The sequence below is a fragment of the Elgaria multicarinata genome, chromosome 9 (genome assembly GCF_023053635.1).
Source record: "Elgaria multicarinata webbii isolate HBS135686 ecotype San Diego chromosome 9, rElgMul1.1.pri, whole genome shotgun sequence".
Taxonomy (NCBI): domain Eukaryota; kingdom Metazoa; phylum Chordata; class Lepidosauria; order Squamata; family Anguidae; genus Elgaria; species Elgaria multicarinata.
In genome coordinates, this window is record NC_086179.1 from 34,727,328 (window position 1) to 34,742,047 (window position 14,720).

At 45.9% G+C, this 14,720-nt stretch overlaps 2 protein-coding genes across 4 annotated transcripts in view; one reads left to right on the forward strand and one right to left on the reverse strand.

The window, feature by feature from the left end:
- MICALL1 (MICAL like 1) overlaps positions 1–7,266 on the forward strand; it is a 45,780-nt gene extending 38,514 nt beyond the window's left edge. The window contains exons 13-16 of one of the 2 annotated variants that reach the window (XM_063133515.1): positions 82–155; positions 2,901–3,015; positions 3,360–3,406; positions 5,225–7,266. In XM_063133515.1, the coding sequence (XP_062989585.1) occupies positions 82–155; positions 2,901–3,015; positions 3,360–3,406; positions 5,225–5,346 (358 nt within the window). In that variant the 3' untranslated portion in view covers positions 5,347–7,266. The remainder of the gene's footprint in view (positions 1–81; positions 156–2,900; positions 3,016–3,359; positions 3,407–5,224) is intronic. The other variant, XM_063133516.1, reaches the window with a different exon arrangement.
- A 567-nt stretch (positions 7,267–7,833) lies between these two features.
- Positions 7,834–14,702, reverse strand: C9H22orf23 (chromosome 9 C22orf23 homolog). Of its 2 annotated transcripts, none has more exons than XM_063133513.1 (7): positions 14,659–14,702; positions 13,159–13,283; positions 11,672–11,734; positions 10,869–11,054; positions 9,986–10,117; positions 8,682–8,782; positions 7,834–8,438 (listed from the first exon to the last, which is right to left on the reverse strand). In XM_063133513.1, the coding sequence occupies exons 2-7, from the start codon at positions 13,262–13,264 to the stop codon at positions 8,319–8,321; spliced, it is 708 nt and encodes a 235-aa protein (XP_062989583.1). In that variant the 5' UTR covers positions 13,265–13,283; positions 14,659–14,702; the 3' UTR covers positions 7,834–8,318. The 2 variants fall into 2 exon arrangements, with proteins under 2 accessions (XP_062989583.1, XP_062989582.1); XM_063133512.1 differs by having other exon boundaries at positions 13,159–13,302; positions 14,659–14,683.
- Between the last annotated feature and the right edge of the window lie 18 nt (positions 14,703–14,720).

Here is a 14,720-nt window from a genome sequence, read left to right on the forward strand (position 1 = left end):
TATATGGCCCGACAAAGCGGCGTATAAATATTTAAAATAATAAATAAAATAACTAATCCTCAGCTTCTCTTCTCTTTTTAGTTTTAAGCAGCAGAACTTGGAGCAGCGTCAGGCGGACGTGGAATATGAACTCCGATGCCTTCTCAATAAACCTGGTATGTCTGCTCCTGCTGGCTCTTTTTAAGTGACTTATGTTGTAGCATTTGGAAACTGTTTAAATCTTAAAAAAAAACCCAGAAACTTTTATGTCAAGTGCTCAAAGGGTTAGGCAACCTGGTGCCCTCTGGAGATTTTTTGGACAATAACATCCAAAACATCTGGATTCCAGAGGTTGAGAATTTTGTTAGGTTCCATTTCAATGCAGACGTTTCCAAGCCTACGCACAAAGCAGAAAGCCGTTTGCTACCGAATTTGTGCATTTCCAAAGTTTGCGCTGGAGTTTGGCAAGGGGGAGAGGGTGTCGCGTACATCTCATAAAACTGTGTATTTGCAGAAATGTAGGCCAAGTGCTGCCTGGCTCAGAGTTCCTTGCTTTTCACTCCTCCGTCAATGCATGTGGCGTTACCCTGCAGAAGTTTGTTTCTATGGATGATGGGAGATCGGGGTTGCACTTGCTCGTCCTGCCCATCTCCGACGCACCTGTCTTTTCCCTGAGCCTGTCGGCACCTTGGAAGGTCACCTTTGCATGGGGGCCCCCGTGTGCAAGCACAAGGGCAGGCCCCAAGTGTGCAGTCTGTGCAGATTGTACAGATCGGACTTGTACGTGTCGCCTGTCCTGAATAGCAGCAGCCCTCCAGGTCCTTACATGTGTATTTATAGTGTTTTTAGCCTCCCCTTTAGCCACAAAGGCTCTCAAGGCAGCTTACAAAGATAAGGAATAAGACAGTCCTTGCCCTGCAATCTAAAAGACACGACAGAAAAGGAAAGAGAATTGGGAGAGAGGAGGAAAAAAGCAAATTCGGGCACTAGGCTCTTAGTTGCAAAGTTCAGCTGGTCATGGACAGAGCAGAAGGGCTGCTGGTTCCTTTCCCTCTGATGGCCTCATGCAGATCCAGGCATGGCAGATGGACGCCTGGCAGCAGCTTCCTCTCTCAGCAATGACTGTTGGTAGCAGGAGGAAGGGGGAAGAGGGTCTGCTTGGGCCCAGCCACCATGGATCTTTTACCTGGAGATGCTTTTTACATTGATCTTCCTGCATTTTACAAAACATCTCATGTACCGCTGAGCTGTGACCCTAATTTTAAGAGGCTACACCTGGTTCCCCAAACTATGAAAGCCCTCCAGATTCGTTGGACTGAAACTGCCCAGGCTGGCTAGGAATGATGGGAGTTGTAATCCGACACATCTGGAGGGTGCCAGGTTGGGGAAGACTGGACAACGCAGAGGGATGTGGCTTTTTTGTTTTGTTATCCCCTGTTTCAACACACCTTGACTGCCAGCAGGGAGCAGTGTTCAGTCAAAGGAGTGGTTCTCTCCCTGCTGCCAACCTTTCTGCAAGTGCTCCATCTATGGCATTTCCTGCCCTAGTTACGGGGCATCCCAAAAAGAGGGAAGCGCCCAAAATTGTCTCACAGCACAAATGAGTCACAGAAAGGGCCAGAGAAGAACTTACCGATCCATGAGCCACAGCAAAGCAGTGAGCAAAACCAAATTGTTCCTCTGTCAGGAGAACTTTGAATGTGATGAGCAGTCTCAGACAAGAGGTTGAGAAAATGTGAACGTATCAGACTGCTTTATATGGAGTCAGACAATTGGACTGCCAAGTCTACTGCTATCTACTATTAGGGGTAGTGGCTTGCCACAGTCCCAGGCAGAGGTCTTTCTTAGGCTGCGTTCAGACAACACGATAGTCAATGATGGGGTAATAATCAACTCGACAGTTGTTTATTTAGGGGTTACTCCCCACACAACATGATAATAATCAACCGTGGTGTGGATTAGGATCAGTGTGGAGTTGACTATTAGTCCATGTTGGGTTGATTCACTCATCCCCCACCCAGTCCTCCCGCTAGTATCCCATCAGCCATTGCTGCCGAAAATCTGTCCTGCCGGTTGGACTAGAGCGGCAGCCGCCGCTTTGACCGCTCTTGCCTTGTGACCCTGTGGCTGACGACATAACCAACGGTGCCCTCCACACAGCACAAAACCCAACAGTGGTTCAAATAGCCAACTCTGCACAATGTTGGTTATATGCGTTGGTTAAAAACTCCCACCACACAACACAATAACCCACGGTGGGTTAAATAACCAACCATCAGCTACTTAAATCACCGTAGGTTTATTGTGTTGCCTGAACCGTCTTAGCCATCCTTCCTAAGCTCCTTTTAACTCAGGGGTAGGCAACTTCTGGGGGCTAGTGGGCTGCATTGTCAGTGTGGTGGTGAGTGGGGAAAGCAGCAAAGTTTCTCCTTTTTAAAAGAAGATAATGTGGTGGTTTGCCCCCAAAATTTGCCAGCGCAGTGGCACTAAATTCCAGCTGCAGACTGCCACTTTTTCCTTTTACAAAGGGGCCATTTAGTTGCTTTCTCCCTGAAATCTGGTGGCAAGGCAGCAGTGCCACCGGTGGGGGATTTGGGACACACACACATGCGGGCCACTTGTTGCCTTTCCTCCTCCCCCATTTTAACTGGAGAAAACATAGTCTGTCCCACACACTCCCATAGATTGTACCACTTAATACAAGGCTGTGGTGGTGCACGGCAAGATAGAAAGCCCGAAGCTGCCCAGCCTCCTGCGTCTTCCCAGTACATTGTGTGTTAAAGAAGGAGAGTATGGGGTGAAGGCGGGGTGTCAAATGCAGGCTTTGCACATGGCCTTTTACGGAGCAGAAGCGCAGCCGTCATGCCCACAGATGTTCTTCATGTAGCAGTTGTCATTTTCCTCTCTCTCTTCCCCGACAGAGAAAGATTGGACGGATGAGGACCGAGTGAGGGAGAAGGTGTTGATGCAAGAGCTTGTGACCATCATTGAACAACGGAATGCCATTGTCAACTGCCTGGACGAGGACCGGCAAAGGTAGCACGAGGGAAAGCCTGTGGAAACGGGCTGGCTACATCTAAGGAACAGGGCTTGGGGAAACCGCACTGTCTGCAACGCTGCAGAGCGCAACTGCACAGTGCCATTCTTACAGCACAAGTACCTAAGCTCTGTCCAGGGGTATTGATGCTACCACTTTGGGCAACAGTGTGGCATTTTGGAGTTTGGGAGAGTCCCTCTCCTGCGAACATAGACAGGGCGTACTGGCTGAATGCTATTTGGAGAAGTGTAGCGCCTATTGCTTCTGCATATAATGTTGTCTTCAAATAAGCCATGGTCTCACTAAGGCAGAACGTTACTCTTGCTTTCTCTTGTTTTGTCAGGGAGGAAGAGGAGGATAAAATGTTGGAAGCCATGATTAAAAAGAAAGGTAAGAGAGAACTGCAGCAGAATTACTTGTTGATGTTGGTTACAGAGGATTAGCCAAGGCTGTGTGCGTGTGCGTGTGCTAAGCTTACTAAGAAATCTGCACCCAAGCAATTTCAGTTCTCTCCCCAGAAAAGCTCAAATTGTATTATTTCCCAAATTCTATCCAGTCAGTCAAGCTATCTTTTGCTTGTAGATGCAGTAGGAGCTGCGAGAGGGGAGCAAAAATATTAGCGGGGTGTCAAATGCCCCTCTGCCCTGCCTTCCCCCTCAGAAGTAACCGTGAGGGAAAGAAAGGCACTTCAGAGGAAGAATGCAAACCATGAGAGTTTTTCGCACTTGATTTTGCTAATTTATTCTGGTTTTACTAGCCATGGGGGAGGGCAAGCAGCTATGCAGGACACTGAAGCCCCATCCCCACAACACTGAAATATCCAGCCTTTTTTTTTTGGCTTCTGAGATTTTACATATGTATTTTCAAGCATTTTTTTCAGAACCATCCATAAGGGCTAGAAACTTGTTTCTTTAACAAAAATTCTCAAGTAGTTGAATTCAGTGCCAAGGAAATATTCTGGCCTGGTTCGCACATAACACATGGTGTGGTTTGTTGAAATCTGGGTGGTTGTTGCGTCTGAACCTAACCCCTCAAACCATGTTTACTAGCTGCAAAGCATAGATTGAACCCATGGTTGGCTTTCGAAGTATGGCTTGTTTAAACCATGGCTTGTCATGATGTCTAAACCCAGAATCATGGCTTAACCCTGGCTTGTTGAGCTGCTGTCTGCTGTGAAACAAAAGCACCCAGCATGAGCAGCCTGAAAACAAAACCACTCTGAAGGTTGATAAAATGGGCAGGAGAGAAACAAACCAGACATAGGGAAAAAAAGCTACCAAAGCAACAAACCATGTTTAATATAAGTCGTGGCTTAGTATTATGTGCGAATGAAGCCTTTGTATCTTTTCTGTACTCCTGCAATATTGCAGCATACACACCATCCTGGATTAATCCTGACCTTGCCCACACACTGCTGGTTCCAATTTGAAATTGTATCTTCATGCGCAAAGCTTGGAGACACTTGCATGCGCATGTGCACAGCCAGCTAATGGCAGTCCACATTATCTATGAGACTCTTATCTGTTTGACATACAGCAAGGATTGTGGATCTATCCAGTGGTTATTTCCATTCTCTGGACCTTTCCCCAAGTGCCAACACTTCTTTCTCACCCCCTCGCAAGGATGAGGCAGAATTCAAACATAAACCCACTTTGCGTAAGCAATGCCTGCTCTGACTGCAAAAAGATCTAAATTTTATTAAGTGTGCAGCTAACTCGATGGATGCGAATTTCGCCAATGTCGTCCGCCAGCAGAGTTTGGGTTTTCTGGTCACGCAACCTGTGATTTACTTAGCATAGTATTCCAGAGCTCCTGATGTGAACAGCCATTTGCCTGGTGCAGAACTCGTGTATACACCTCACTCGGGAGCCCTGGTGACATAGGGGGACAAGAGCTTTCACTCAACGTCAATCCCTGGCATCTCCAGCTAGGGCTGGGAAAGATCGCTGGCTAAACACCTAGGGAGATGCTCGCCGGTCAGTTCAGATCAGACGTGTTGGACGACAGCTCCGATGTGTCCCTGGCTGGGGGATGATGGAAGTAGTAGTACAACACATCTGGAGGGCACCAGGTCAGGCAAGGCTGGTGTCGACAGTGCTGTGCTGACTCCCCTGTAAGGCAGTTCCTGAAGTTCCTACTTCTGCCCTCGCCCCCACTGCCTGCATTCCACAGAACGCGCCTATTGTGAGCCTGCCTTTCTCTTTCCAGAATTTCACAAGGAGGCCGAGGCTGATAACAAGAAGAAAGGGAAATTCAAGCCCATGAAAGTGCTGAAGCTGCTTGGGAACAAACACGAGTCAAAGAGCAAGTCGCCCAAGGAGAAAAGCTAAAGCAGGCGGCAGCCAGAAGCGGGGAGGGCTGTCGTGTGCTCTCCGTCTGCACCGGTCCTGACTGGCTGGGCACCTGGTAAAAGCGGACTTCTGGCCTCCTGCCCTTTTCTTTTTTAGAAGCTGTGCCTCACCTTACACCAAAGATGGCTTTTCCCCAGAGAAATTCAGTCGATTTCCAGCAAGAGACACTCCTTTGCCTACTAAAGGGGGAGGTGTGGCAGGTCCAGTTGGCACTTGAAAATTACGGGCAGACAGACTTGGAGGAGGAAGCTAACTGGTCCCCGTCAGCTTCAGGCTGGGATGGGGGTGGGGAAGCAAAACAGCGTCAGATTTCCTCAGTTGTGTACGTGTTCTTCTTATTAATGGCTCTGAGCAGTCCAGGATTTGGGTGTCTATGGGAAACTTGCACTAATAGTCCCCTTTCTCTAACTGTGATAGTCACGTGTGCCTCGTACCCCTCTCCTTTGGGGAGCAGGAGACCTTCCGTAGCAGTCCGGGAGCCTCCCTGTCCCTGCTCCAAATCCCTTTTCCTGCTTGTCCCATATATATAAATCCCACTTTGGTCATTTGAAAAGACTTTGGGCTTTCAGAGCAGGATTTATTTATTTATTTTGTTGGTATGAACTGTTAAAACTAGAGATATCACAGAAAACGCTTCTGGGTCATATAGAAACAGCCAAAAACCTAAGCAGTGCCCCTACTTCTAGAAGCCTTCTCTGCACCAAAGGAGGATGTTCTGTGAATGCTCTTGGGAACTATTTTAAAAAGCTGGGAGAAAAGCTGAAGGCAGCCATCCCAAACCTGGTGCCCTCCAGATGTGTTGGACTGCAACTCCCATTATCTCCAACCATCAGTTATGCTGGTGGAGGGTGGTGGGAGTTGTAGTCCAAGGCATCTGGAGAGGGCTTCGTTAAAGGGATGGTATTTGTGCAGGTCTGGATAGGACACTCAGTGGCCCTTTTAACCCTCTTGATTGCTGCTGCTAATTTCATCCATGGTGCTCCTCAGGGGACACAGGGGGCTGGGAAAGGGTCAAGCATTCCCTGTCTGCTGTTAGGGCATGCGAGGATGTCAAGCTGTACTCAACGCCAATAGGGCTTCTTTTTGCCTTGCTCATCAGTGCCACCCTTAGCCCATTTGGGAGGGATCTCTGCTGCTCCTCCCCCAGCTTGATCTGTATATACTTTTCTAAGCGTGCAAGAGAGCTCTTTCTACAGTTTTCTGAGCTGAATTCCAAACTCCGCCCCCTCCCCACTTCCAGCTTTGTTTTTATTTGTTTTGTGTGAGTGTGCGTGCGTGCATTGGGAGGGGAGTCACGTCTTTCCTCCTTCCTTTCTGCCTTCTCCTCTGAGTTGAGGAGCTATTTATTGAGATGTTTGTTTGGTCTGAGTGAAACACTGATAGTATTGTAGGTGTTGGTTAGTCAGCTGTTAGTCTTGAGTTCTTGTTAGCAGAGTAGACTACCAGCCCAGAGCAAATTGCTGTGCTGCCTTATCCAAATAAGATGAATTTTTGGCAAGTCCCTGGCTATGACGCGCCGCCTTGACCATTCCAGAAGAGGATCTAAGTTCATCAGTGTTGCCAGCTCTGGTCAAGGCCATGTTCTAAGCCACCATCTGATTCCTGCTCTCCACAGCAAAGTGACCCCTGGGTTTGATCCCAAAGCACAACATTCCCCTCGATAAAACAAAACAAGCCAGTGTTCCAAAATGCCGCCAGACAGGCTCCCATCAGAAATCCCCACACCCTGGTGGACATAATTACACTGTATTAACTTCAATCTCCGCTGACATGCAGGGAACAAAAATAAATAAATAAACAATTGTATTTAGCATCTGTTGTAGTGTTTATTTCTGTGTTTGAGTCACCTTCACCCAGCAGAAAGGGGACAAGATCAGTTCTACATGAATATATTTCCAGGGAATGGAAAACAGAGGATCATGAAATCTCAGGTATATACTCAACACTAGTCTTCCTTTTTTCACTCAGCAGGGCAGCCGAGGGCGGAATTTGAAAGGAGCAACCGCATTTAGTCTAGACGAGTCTGCTCCAATCACATCTAAACTGGAGTAGAGGCTGCACATTTAACCATGAAAGGTATGTGCAGGACAGGGGAGATGGATACTCCTGGCCTCCACTTCATCTCCTTGAACTTTGTCACTGAGACCGGCTGGGGCAAAAAGTGCTTTCAGCAACAAGAGTGCAATGAGTTAAGGCAAGGAAGGTGTCATCTCCCCTCACCCTCCAAATGAAACCCCTCTGCTTTAGTCACAAAAGGGGCAGACATGTGAATAAACAAACATGGCTCCCCTGTCATATCTAGGTTGGTCCTGACTAGTTCTTCCATACCCACAAGTCTCGCTGAGCTGGCCATCCAATTTAAAAAGAAGGAGCGTGATTGAGTAAAGAACTCGGAGTTCCTCCTCTCTTACTAACTCTGCAGCAGCAGCCCCTGCTATTTTCCATGTGCGATTATACACAAAAAATGTAAGTGAGAAACAGCAGCTTCAGCTTCCAGCTTTGGTGAGAATGCTACAGGACATGGGTATATGTGGAAATGTTTGACCTGAACACTTGCTATAAGAGTTTCACTGTTCTGGTTCTAACGAGCAGAAGCACAAAATGCTAGAAAACCACATACTGCTGTGTTTCAAAGGCTAGACAGGTATGCTGAGTTCCTTTCATCTCTGGCTGGTCTGCTTAAAGAGGAAAGGCATGCCCCCACTGGTCCCTGGCAGCAATCAAATGCTACTTCTAAACCACACCCTTGAAAAGGCCTTGTGTTCCTATGTTTCTGAGTTCATACACACACACAAATCCCCCTGTGGATTGAAACTTCCATAGCTATCTGCTACTAAAAGGTCAGGACTGTATCATTAAGAGCCATTCCTCACACTCTTATGGAAGGCCTAGCTCTGGCAGCAGAAAAAAGTAAGGATCCAGTAGTCACACACTGGACCTGGAAAGGACTACTAGTCTTCTCGAACTGTGCTTTGAGAATCAGGCTTGTTGCCAATATTGAAGGATTTAGCCAATGCCTCTTTCAATTCAGCACTTCTCTGCTTGTCAATGATCTCCATCTCCCGTAGCTTCTGCAAACAGTAGGGGAAGGTAGATGATAAGAATTCTAGAAGTTTTCATTTCCTCATCTGATAATGTACAACTTATTCCCAAACACACCATAACATTTTAAAAAAAAGGACCTTTGCGCCTTATTACACACACGTTCACTGACCTGCTGAATCTTTCCCCACCTTCACTTAAATTATGCCTAATTGCCGGACTGGAACAGTAATGCTCAATCCTATAAATATCAAAATACCCAGACCAGATACCTGTGATATTTCAGTGAGAATGATCCCTTGGTACAACTTGGCCTGTCCCAGAGCCTCCATCTCTGCCAGAAACTTCTGTCGCTCTTGAACTTCATTCAACACTGAGCATTGAAGAAAGAGAAAGCAAAGTGTAATGAAGAACCTGAGGGCAGGAACACACCAGTACTTCCTGAACTCTGAATCATCCCATTCCCCAATTATTACACATAGTAATAAACCACGCCTTTAACCATGGTGGTTAAGCCAGAAAGCTGGGCTGTGTCCAGGGGCCACCTTAAACCACGGTTTTAACCATGGTAACTAAGGCAAAAAGCCTTATTAAAGCCATGGTTTAAGGAGTCTTCTGAACGGGGCCAATGTATTAGTTGCTTGAATGCTGTTTAAGCTTAGAAGTGACCGCTGCGCTCTTTGAAGGAAAACTTGATGACTTGATATGGTTTGCTTGTGTGTATGAAAAGGAAGTATTTATGAGATTTGTTTGCCACATGAAGTGGTGAAGGCCCAGCCTTAGATGGCTTTAAAATGGGATTGAACAAATTTATGGAGGACTAGCCTATCAATGGAGATTAGCTATGATAACTAAATGGGACCTCTAGGTTTGCCTCTGAATCCAAGTTGCTGGAAGTGGAAGGCAGAGTACAGGGGAGCTGGTGCCCTTCAGGATGATCGACTAAATGGACCACTTTGCTGATCCAGCAGGAATCTTATGTTTTTGAGTTGTGTATAAATGACTTTTACCTGCTTAAGGTTTTTTGCTGTCTCAGGTGAGGCATTGTGGTGACATCGCCATGCAAACGGCATGTGCCCCACAGCCGATTAAAATCTTTAACGGAGTTCTGTAGTGTGCACTCGGCGTGCGCATGAGACATAAGAACCCAGCCTATGCAATTCCTTTTGTACTACTTATTGTATCAGGCTGTTCTGGTGCCATCATGGGGAACAGTCTGCACTACTGGCTGAAGGAATGCTTACGTGGTGGAGATTCCCTTGCACCGTGTTGTTCTTGCACAGCGAAGTAAAAGCTGTGCTCCTGTTGTTGCACTGTCCACCCCAAAAGTACGAGAAATGATGGCCAGTGCAAATCAACCTTCACACCCAGCCCCTGATTTAGCAGCCTACTGGGAAGCAACACTAAGAATCCAAAGGGAAGGGAAAAGGCAAAGCTCCATATTCCAACTACTACGATCCTCTGACCAGTTTCTGTACTCCAGACTAAGAGAGCTGCCTCCCCTCCCTCTCCCCAGACTACATACACAGGATGCACCTGATCACAACTTTTAACCAAGTAGATCCATTTTACATACATTCTTCAAACCGGTCCGGTTCTGGTACCTCCTCTTCCACCTTCACTGGCTTCTTCTGGGCCTTTTTTCCTACCTTATCCTTTCCTGTTGCTAAGATGTTTTGGAGTCTTTCCTTCTCCTTCTCCAAGTCTCCTAAAAATGCCCCCCAAAGCAGATGATTTAAATTGGGTAGTTTCCCCCCACTCCTGTTGCAGCCTTTGAAGCCAGGCTTCTGTGCCTGTGCACTGAGAAAGCTCAGTTATGCATAGGAGATCTATCAAAATCAAGCATGCTAGCCTATATACTACGCAGACCGTACAGAATGGAAATGATAAATATTTGAGGATAAGAGTTCTGTCACAAATCAATAATCAGCTATGTGTGTGAGACAACTTAAAAAAGAGCAAGGTGTGGTGGGCACTGAAATTGGTAATAAAATAGAGGGCAGCCTTTTCCACGAGCCTGTGCATGTTCACTGGTAAGTATGTCCTACCGTGTTCAATGGGGCTTACTCCTAGGTTAAATGTGCTTTTCAGAGGAGGAGTGAAAACTGATTTAGCACACCAAACATTTCAGTGTGTGGTCTTAAATGTCTGCTTAGCTTTTTCCTACAGGAAGCATCATAAATGGGTAAGTAACTGCAAAGACAACATGGCGGCTAGTGTAGTGCCTAAGAACTGGAAGCCAGGGCATTCCCAGTTCAAATCTTGTCTCTACCATTAACCTATTTCTGTCGCTAAGCAATACTGATCTGACAGAGCTGTCATGAAACTCACTGAGAACATATATCCTTTTGACATTCTAAATAGCTTTATAAATGCTAAGTGTTATTACTATTATATAATTCCGCTTTTTCTAGCTAGCTTGTAGAGAATTCATCATTTTCAAAGGTCTGCTTACTTACGGGTGGCTTGGGGCCTGAATTTTTCTCGGATATATGCATCGCCTGCTTGGCAGACCTCAGCAGGCCGGAGATGAGGCCTACCAGATGGACTGATGGACAGAAAAGCATTTGGCGGTGAGACAGGCTTTGGACACTGTGGTTCTCTGCTGGATGTTGGGTTGCAGTGGACAGGCAGGGAGTCACCTCCTGAGGAAAGAAAGATAAGGAGTGGAAGATCAAGGAGGCAGGCCTTCTGACTTACACATAAGGGAATTAACAGGACATAATTCTGATGGGAACTTTCAAGGTATACCTGGTACAAAAACCAACTAGACTTGGAGCTCAGATTTGAATCAAATGCCTAAATACTGCCACATCCAAGTACAGTGTTCCAGTCACAATCTCTTAACAGGGCCTCTGCACTTTGGCTTGGCAGTGTAGCATGGTTTATGACATCTAACAGGTATCCAGGATCTTTTCATTCCCAGCTTTTATTAAGAACTCCCTAAATCTAATTTTACAGTATACGTTGAAAATCCCACTCAACAGCAACCATAACCATAACAGAACTTTATTATAACCCTGTTATAGAGACTGGATTGAACTAGAACCTTTTAAGCAACCATAGTCTGTGACTTATTTCAAAGTATGGGGTTTTTTTTTACCTCTTGAGCCTGTATACATTTCCTTTCCAAGAGGATAACTTTGGTTAGAAATTGCTCATGTGACCATGTCTGAACCATATTTAGAAATCTGGAAACTATTAATAACAAGCAACTTTGCAGCTAAGTGTCAAGGAAAGGTTGACTTCAGGCAGAACTCACGTTTCATGAAGTTTATAAGATGGCGTTGCTGGAAGCTGGTAAGTTTGGATTCCTGCATCATCACTGAAATACAGAAGATACTATCTGTAAAGTTCCTGTTCTGAGAACCCCAAAAATACCACCACCTTCAAAGGGATAGATTTAATACAAATAGCAGGTAGGAAGAGTGGATTTCAAACCCTGAAAAGGGCCTCAAAGGTTCTTAGAAGATGCTAAAGAAGACATCTACAGCTGGGGTGTTGAACCTCTAGCTCATGGGGCACCCCAATCTGACCCGTGCATAACCTTTGGTTCCCTCTATTGGGCGGGGCAAAGGCTTCTCCAGGGCCCATCCCTGGAGAAATCCCCTCATAGGCAATTCTCCTGCTGTTATCCCTGATCTCAGATAACAGCATGTGCCAGCAAGAGAATCCATGTTGTTAGCCACCAGCTCCTATCGATCTCAGTGAGTGGAACGCTTGAGTCAAATGCTGACTATTTAAGAAGATGTTCAACAGCCACCACCCTGTTAAAAAACCAATGGTCCCCCTCTTCAAATAAGTATGTATACTTTAAATATTTCTGTAATACAGAAATCCAAAGGAAACAAAGACCTATATTGTAAGCTTTGCACCTGATCTTTCATTTTAAAAAGCATTATTCAAAAATACTATTATAAAGAAACTATTTTTTTAATAATGTTGCAATTCCACTTAGAGCAGTCTTCCCCAACCTGGTGCTCTCCAGATGTGTTGGACTGCAACTCCCAGTTTGGACCTTAACACCATTAAAAAGCTAAGCAGTGTTTTTAAAAGTGCTACAAGACCTTCAACACAGTACATAATATATCTTTGCTGGGCAGGGCTCTGAAGTATGGGCTTGGGTAAAAGAACACTAAACCAGAAGTGCGAGAGGCCTACAGCTTAGAGACTTTCAAAATGCAAGCCTTTTTTTCTTGCACTACTGCACTACAACTCTTGCTATGAGGACAGGCTGTAGCTCAAGGAATGGCTGTAGCTCAGTGGTAGGGCATATTCTTTCAATTCCTTGCATGTCCAGGTAAGCTGGGAAAGACCTATCTGAAACCCCAGGGAGTTGCTGCCAATCAGTGTAGGCAATACTGAGCTTGATGGACCAATAGTCTGACTTTATATAAGGCAACTTCTTATGTTCCTATGACTGCACAGAATGTGTTGTATCTGCACTCACTGATGCCTAAGATGTAGATGGGGAACAAGATGGTGGCAACCAGTGCCAGATGAACTGCAAAGGTGGATGTATATCTGCCCTTCTTCAGAGCTGCAATCTCTACGATTCCTGCCTGTTGATCTCAAATGTGCTTTGAAAAGAGAATGAGGACCCAGGTCCATGGGGATGCACTCAGACTGGAGGTTATAAAGGACAGTATGGCAAAACGATCTGGTACAGCAAAGCAGGATGCGTAGTTGCTAGCCAAGGGCTACAAAAGCCCATTCTTGTTTTGATCTCTGTTTTAAGCCCCTCTTTACCTTTTAACAGCTCTTGTGTTTCCTGGCAGTATTTGGTCACAATGGGAGCATGCCAGAATCCGGTGCCTTTTACTACAGCTGGTGTGGTCCTCTTTTGGGAAGCCATTGTGGCACCTTGAAGAGAACAGTGGAGACATACATCTGCTGCAGTTATTAGATCCAGAACTCAAAGACATATTCTGTCTCCATCCTCCCTAGTGACTCCATCACCAAAGATAATTTGTCAATTCCAAGTTGGTCAACATAAAGAGATTTCCCCCTTTCTCTGAGAAATTACATACTACTAAAAGATGGAATGCATGCTACACAGTTTGGGAAGATTCAGGAAATGGTTTTGCTCATGTTTAGGTCTGATTGTCATATACTGTATGCAGACAAATCCCATGCATGTTTATGTGCACCATCCACCCTAGTGCACTTCCAGGCCTAATTCACACTGCTGGTGGTTTTTTTTTAACCCTGAAAGCTCTTCAGTAGCTGGGAGCTGTGCATCAGCAAATGCATATATCGGCCTCTGTGCCAGTTGTGTCCCTCAGATGAGGTCCTGCTTTGCAATCTGTCAGTGTGGGAGATGTGACCTTTAGTTACTAAAAGCAGGAATTTTACAGCAATTGCCTTTGGAGAATGAAATGGTTTCAGAGTTGCATATCTTCAGCTGACTTTTATTTTCAGCTGCTTTTTAGCCTGGATGGATAGGCATTCTGAGTGAGATGCTGCTTTTGTGCTATGATTTTAAAATGGTTAATTTGTATACACGTCTGAAATAAATACATATACGTAGATATTCAGAAGTAAGTTGGGCAGACTTCAGCGGGTCTGGGGATTGCTTCCAAGCAAATACACACAGGATCGCAGCCTTTAAGACTTAAATATTACATCAAGATAAAGAAGTGATGGCTGGAGGGGCGGATGGAATTGGCTCCCCCTTTTACGGTGGGGCTTGCCTTGGCAATTTGCTTGAGGCAACTGTGCTGTGCTTGTGGCAAAACAGAGAGCTGCAAAAACTGCCACCATGTGGATAGCATGTGGGGCTGGGGAGTGGGTGGTCCTGCCTTATGATGAAAGGTTAGAGTTGATGGCTTTTTGGTCTTTCTGGCTTGATTCTTCTAGGAAACCCAAGCTTGGCCCCTTAAATATTATTGAAGTACCAGAGTTTTGCATCTTAATTTAATAAGGCCATTGTAAGACAGGAGCAAATAAAAATAACGCAAGGTACCCAGAGTATTTTATGCCACACCCTGATGAATGCAATCACATAAACGTCTTATTCCAGACTAGTCCCGAAACATTTTGACGTCATGGTGCAGCTGACTTCGTCACACGCGGCGGTGTGACGCAACGACTAATCCGTTGGGTGATACCTTGTTCCCCCTTCCCCGCGCTGATAGCCCAACATCCACGTTGTACAAACAAACAAAGCCGTGTGTGTGTGTGTGTGTGTGTTGGGGGGGCGCGGGGGTGGTCGTAAGAGATGAATTCCTTACATTTCCCTTCCCTTACCCGAGCTGGCGGCTCCCGTCATCATGACAACTATCTCCGGCGCTCGCTTCCGCGGACCTGAC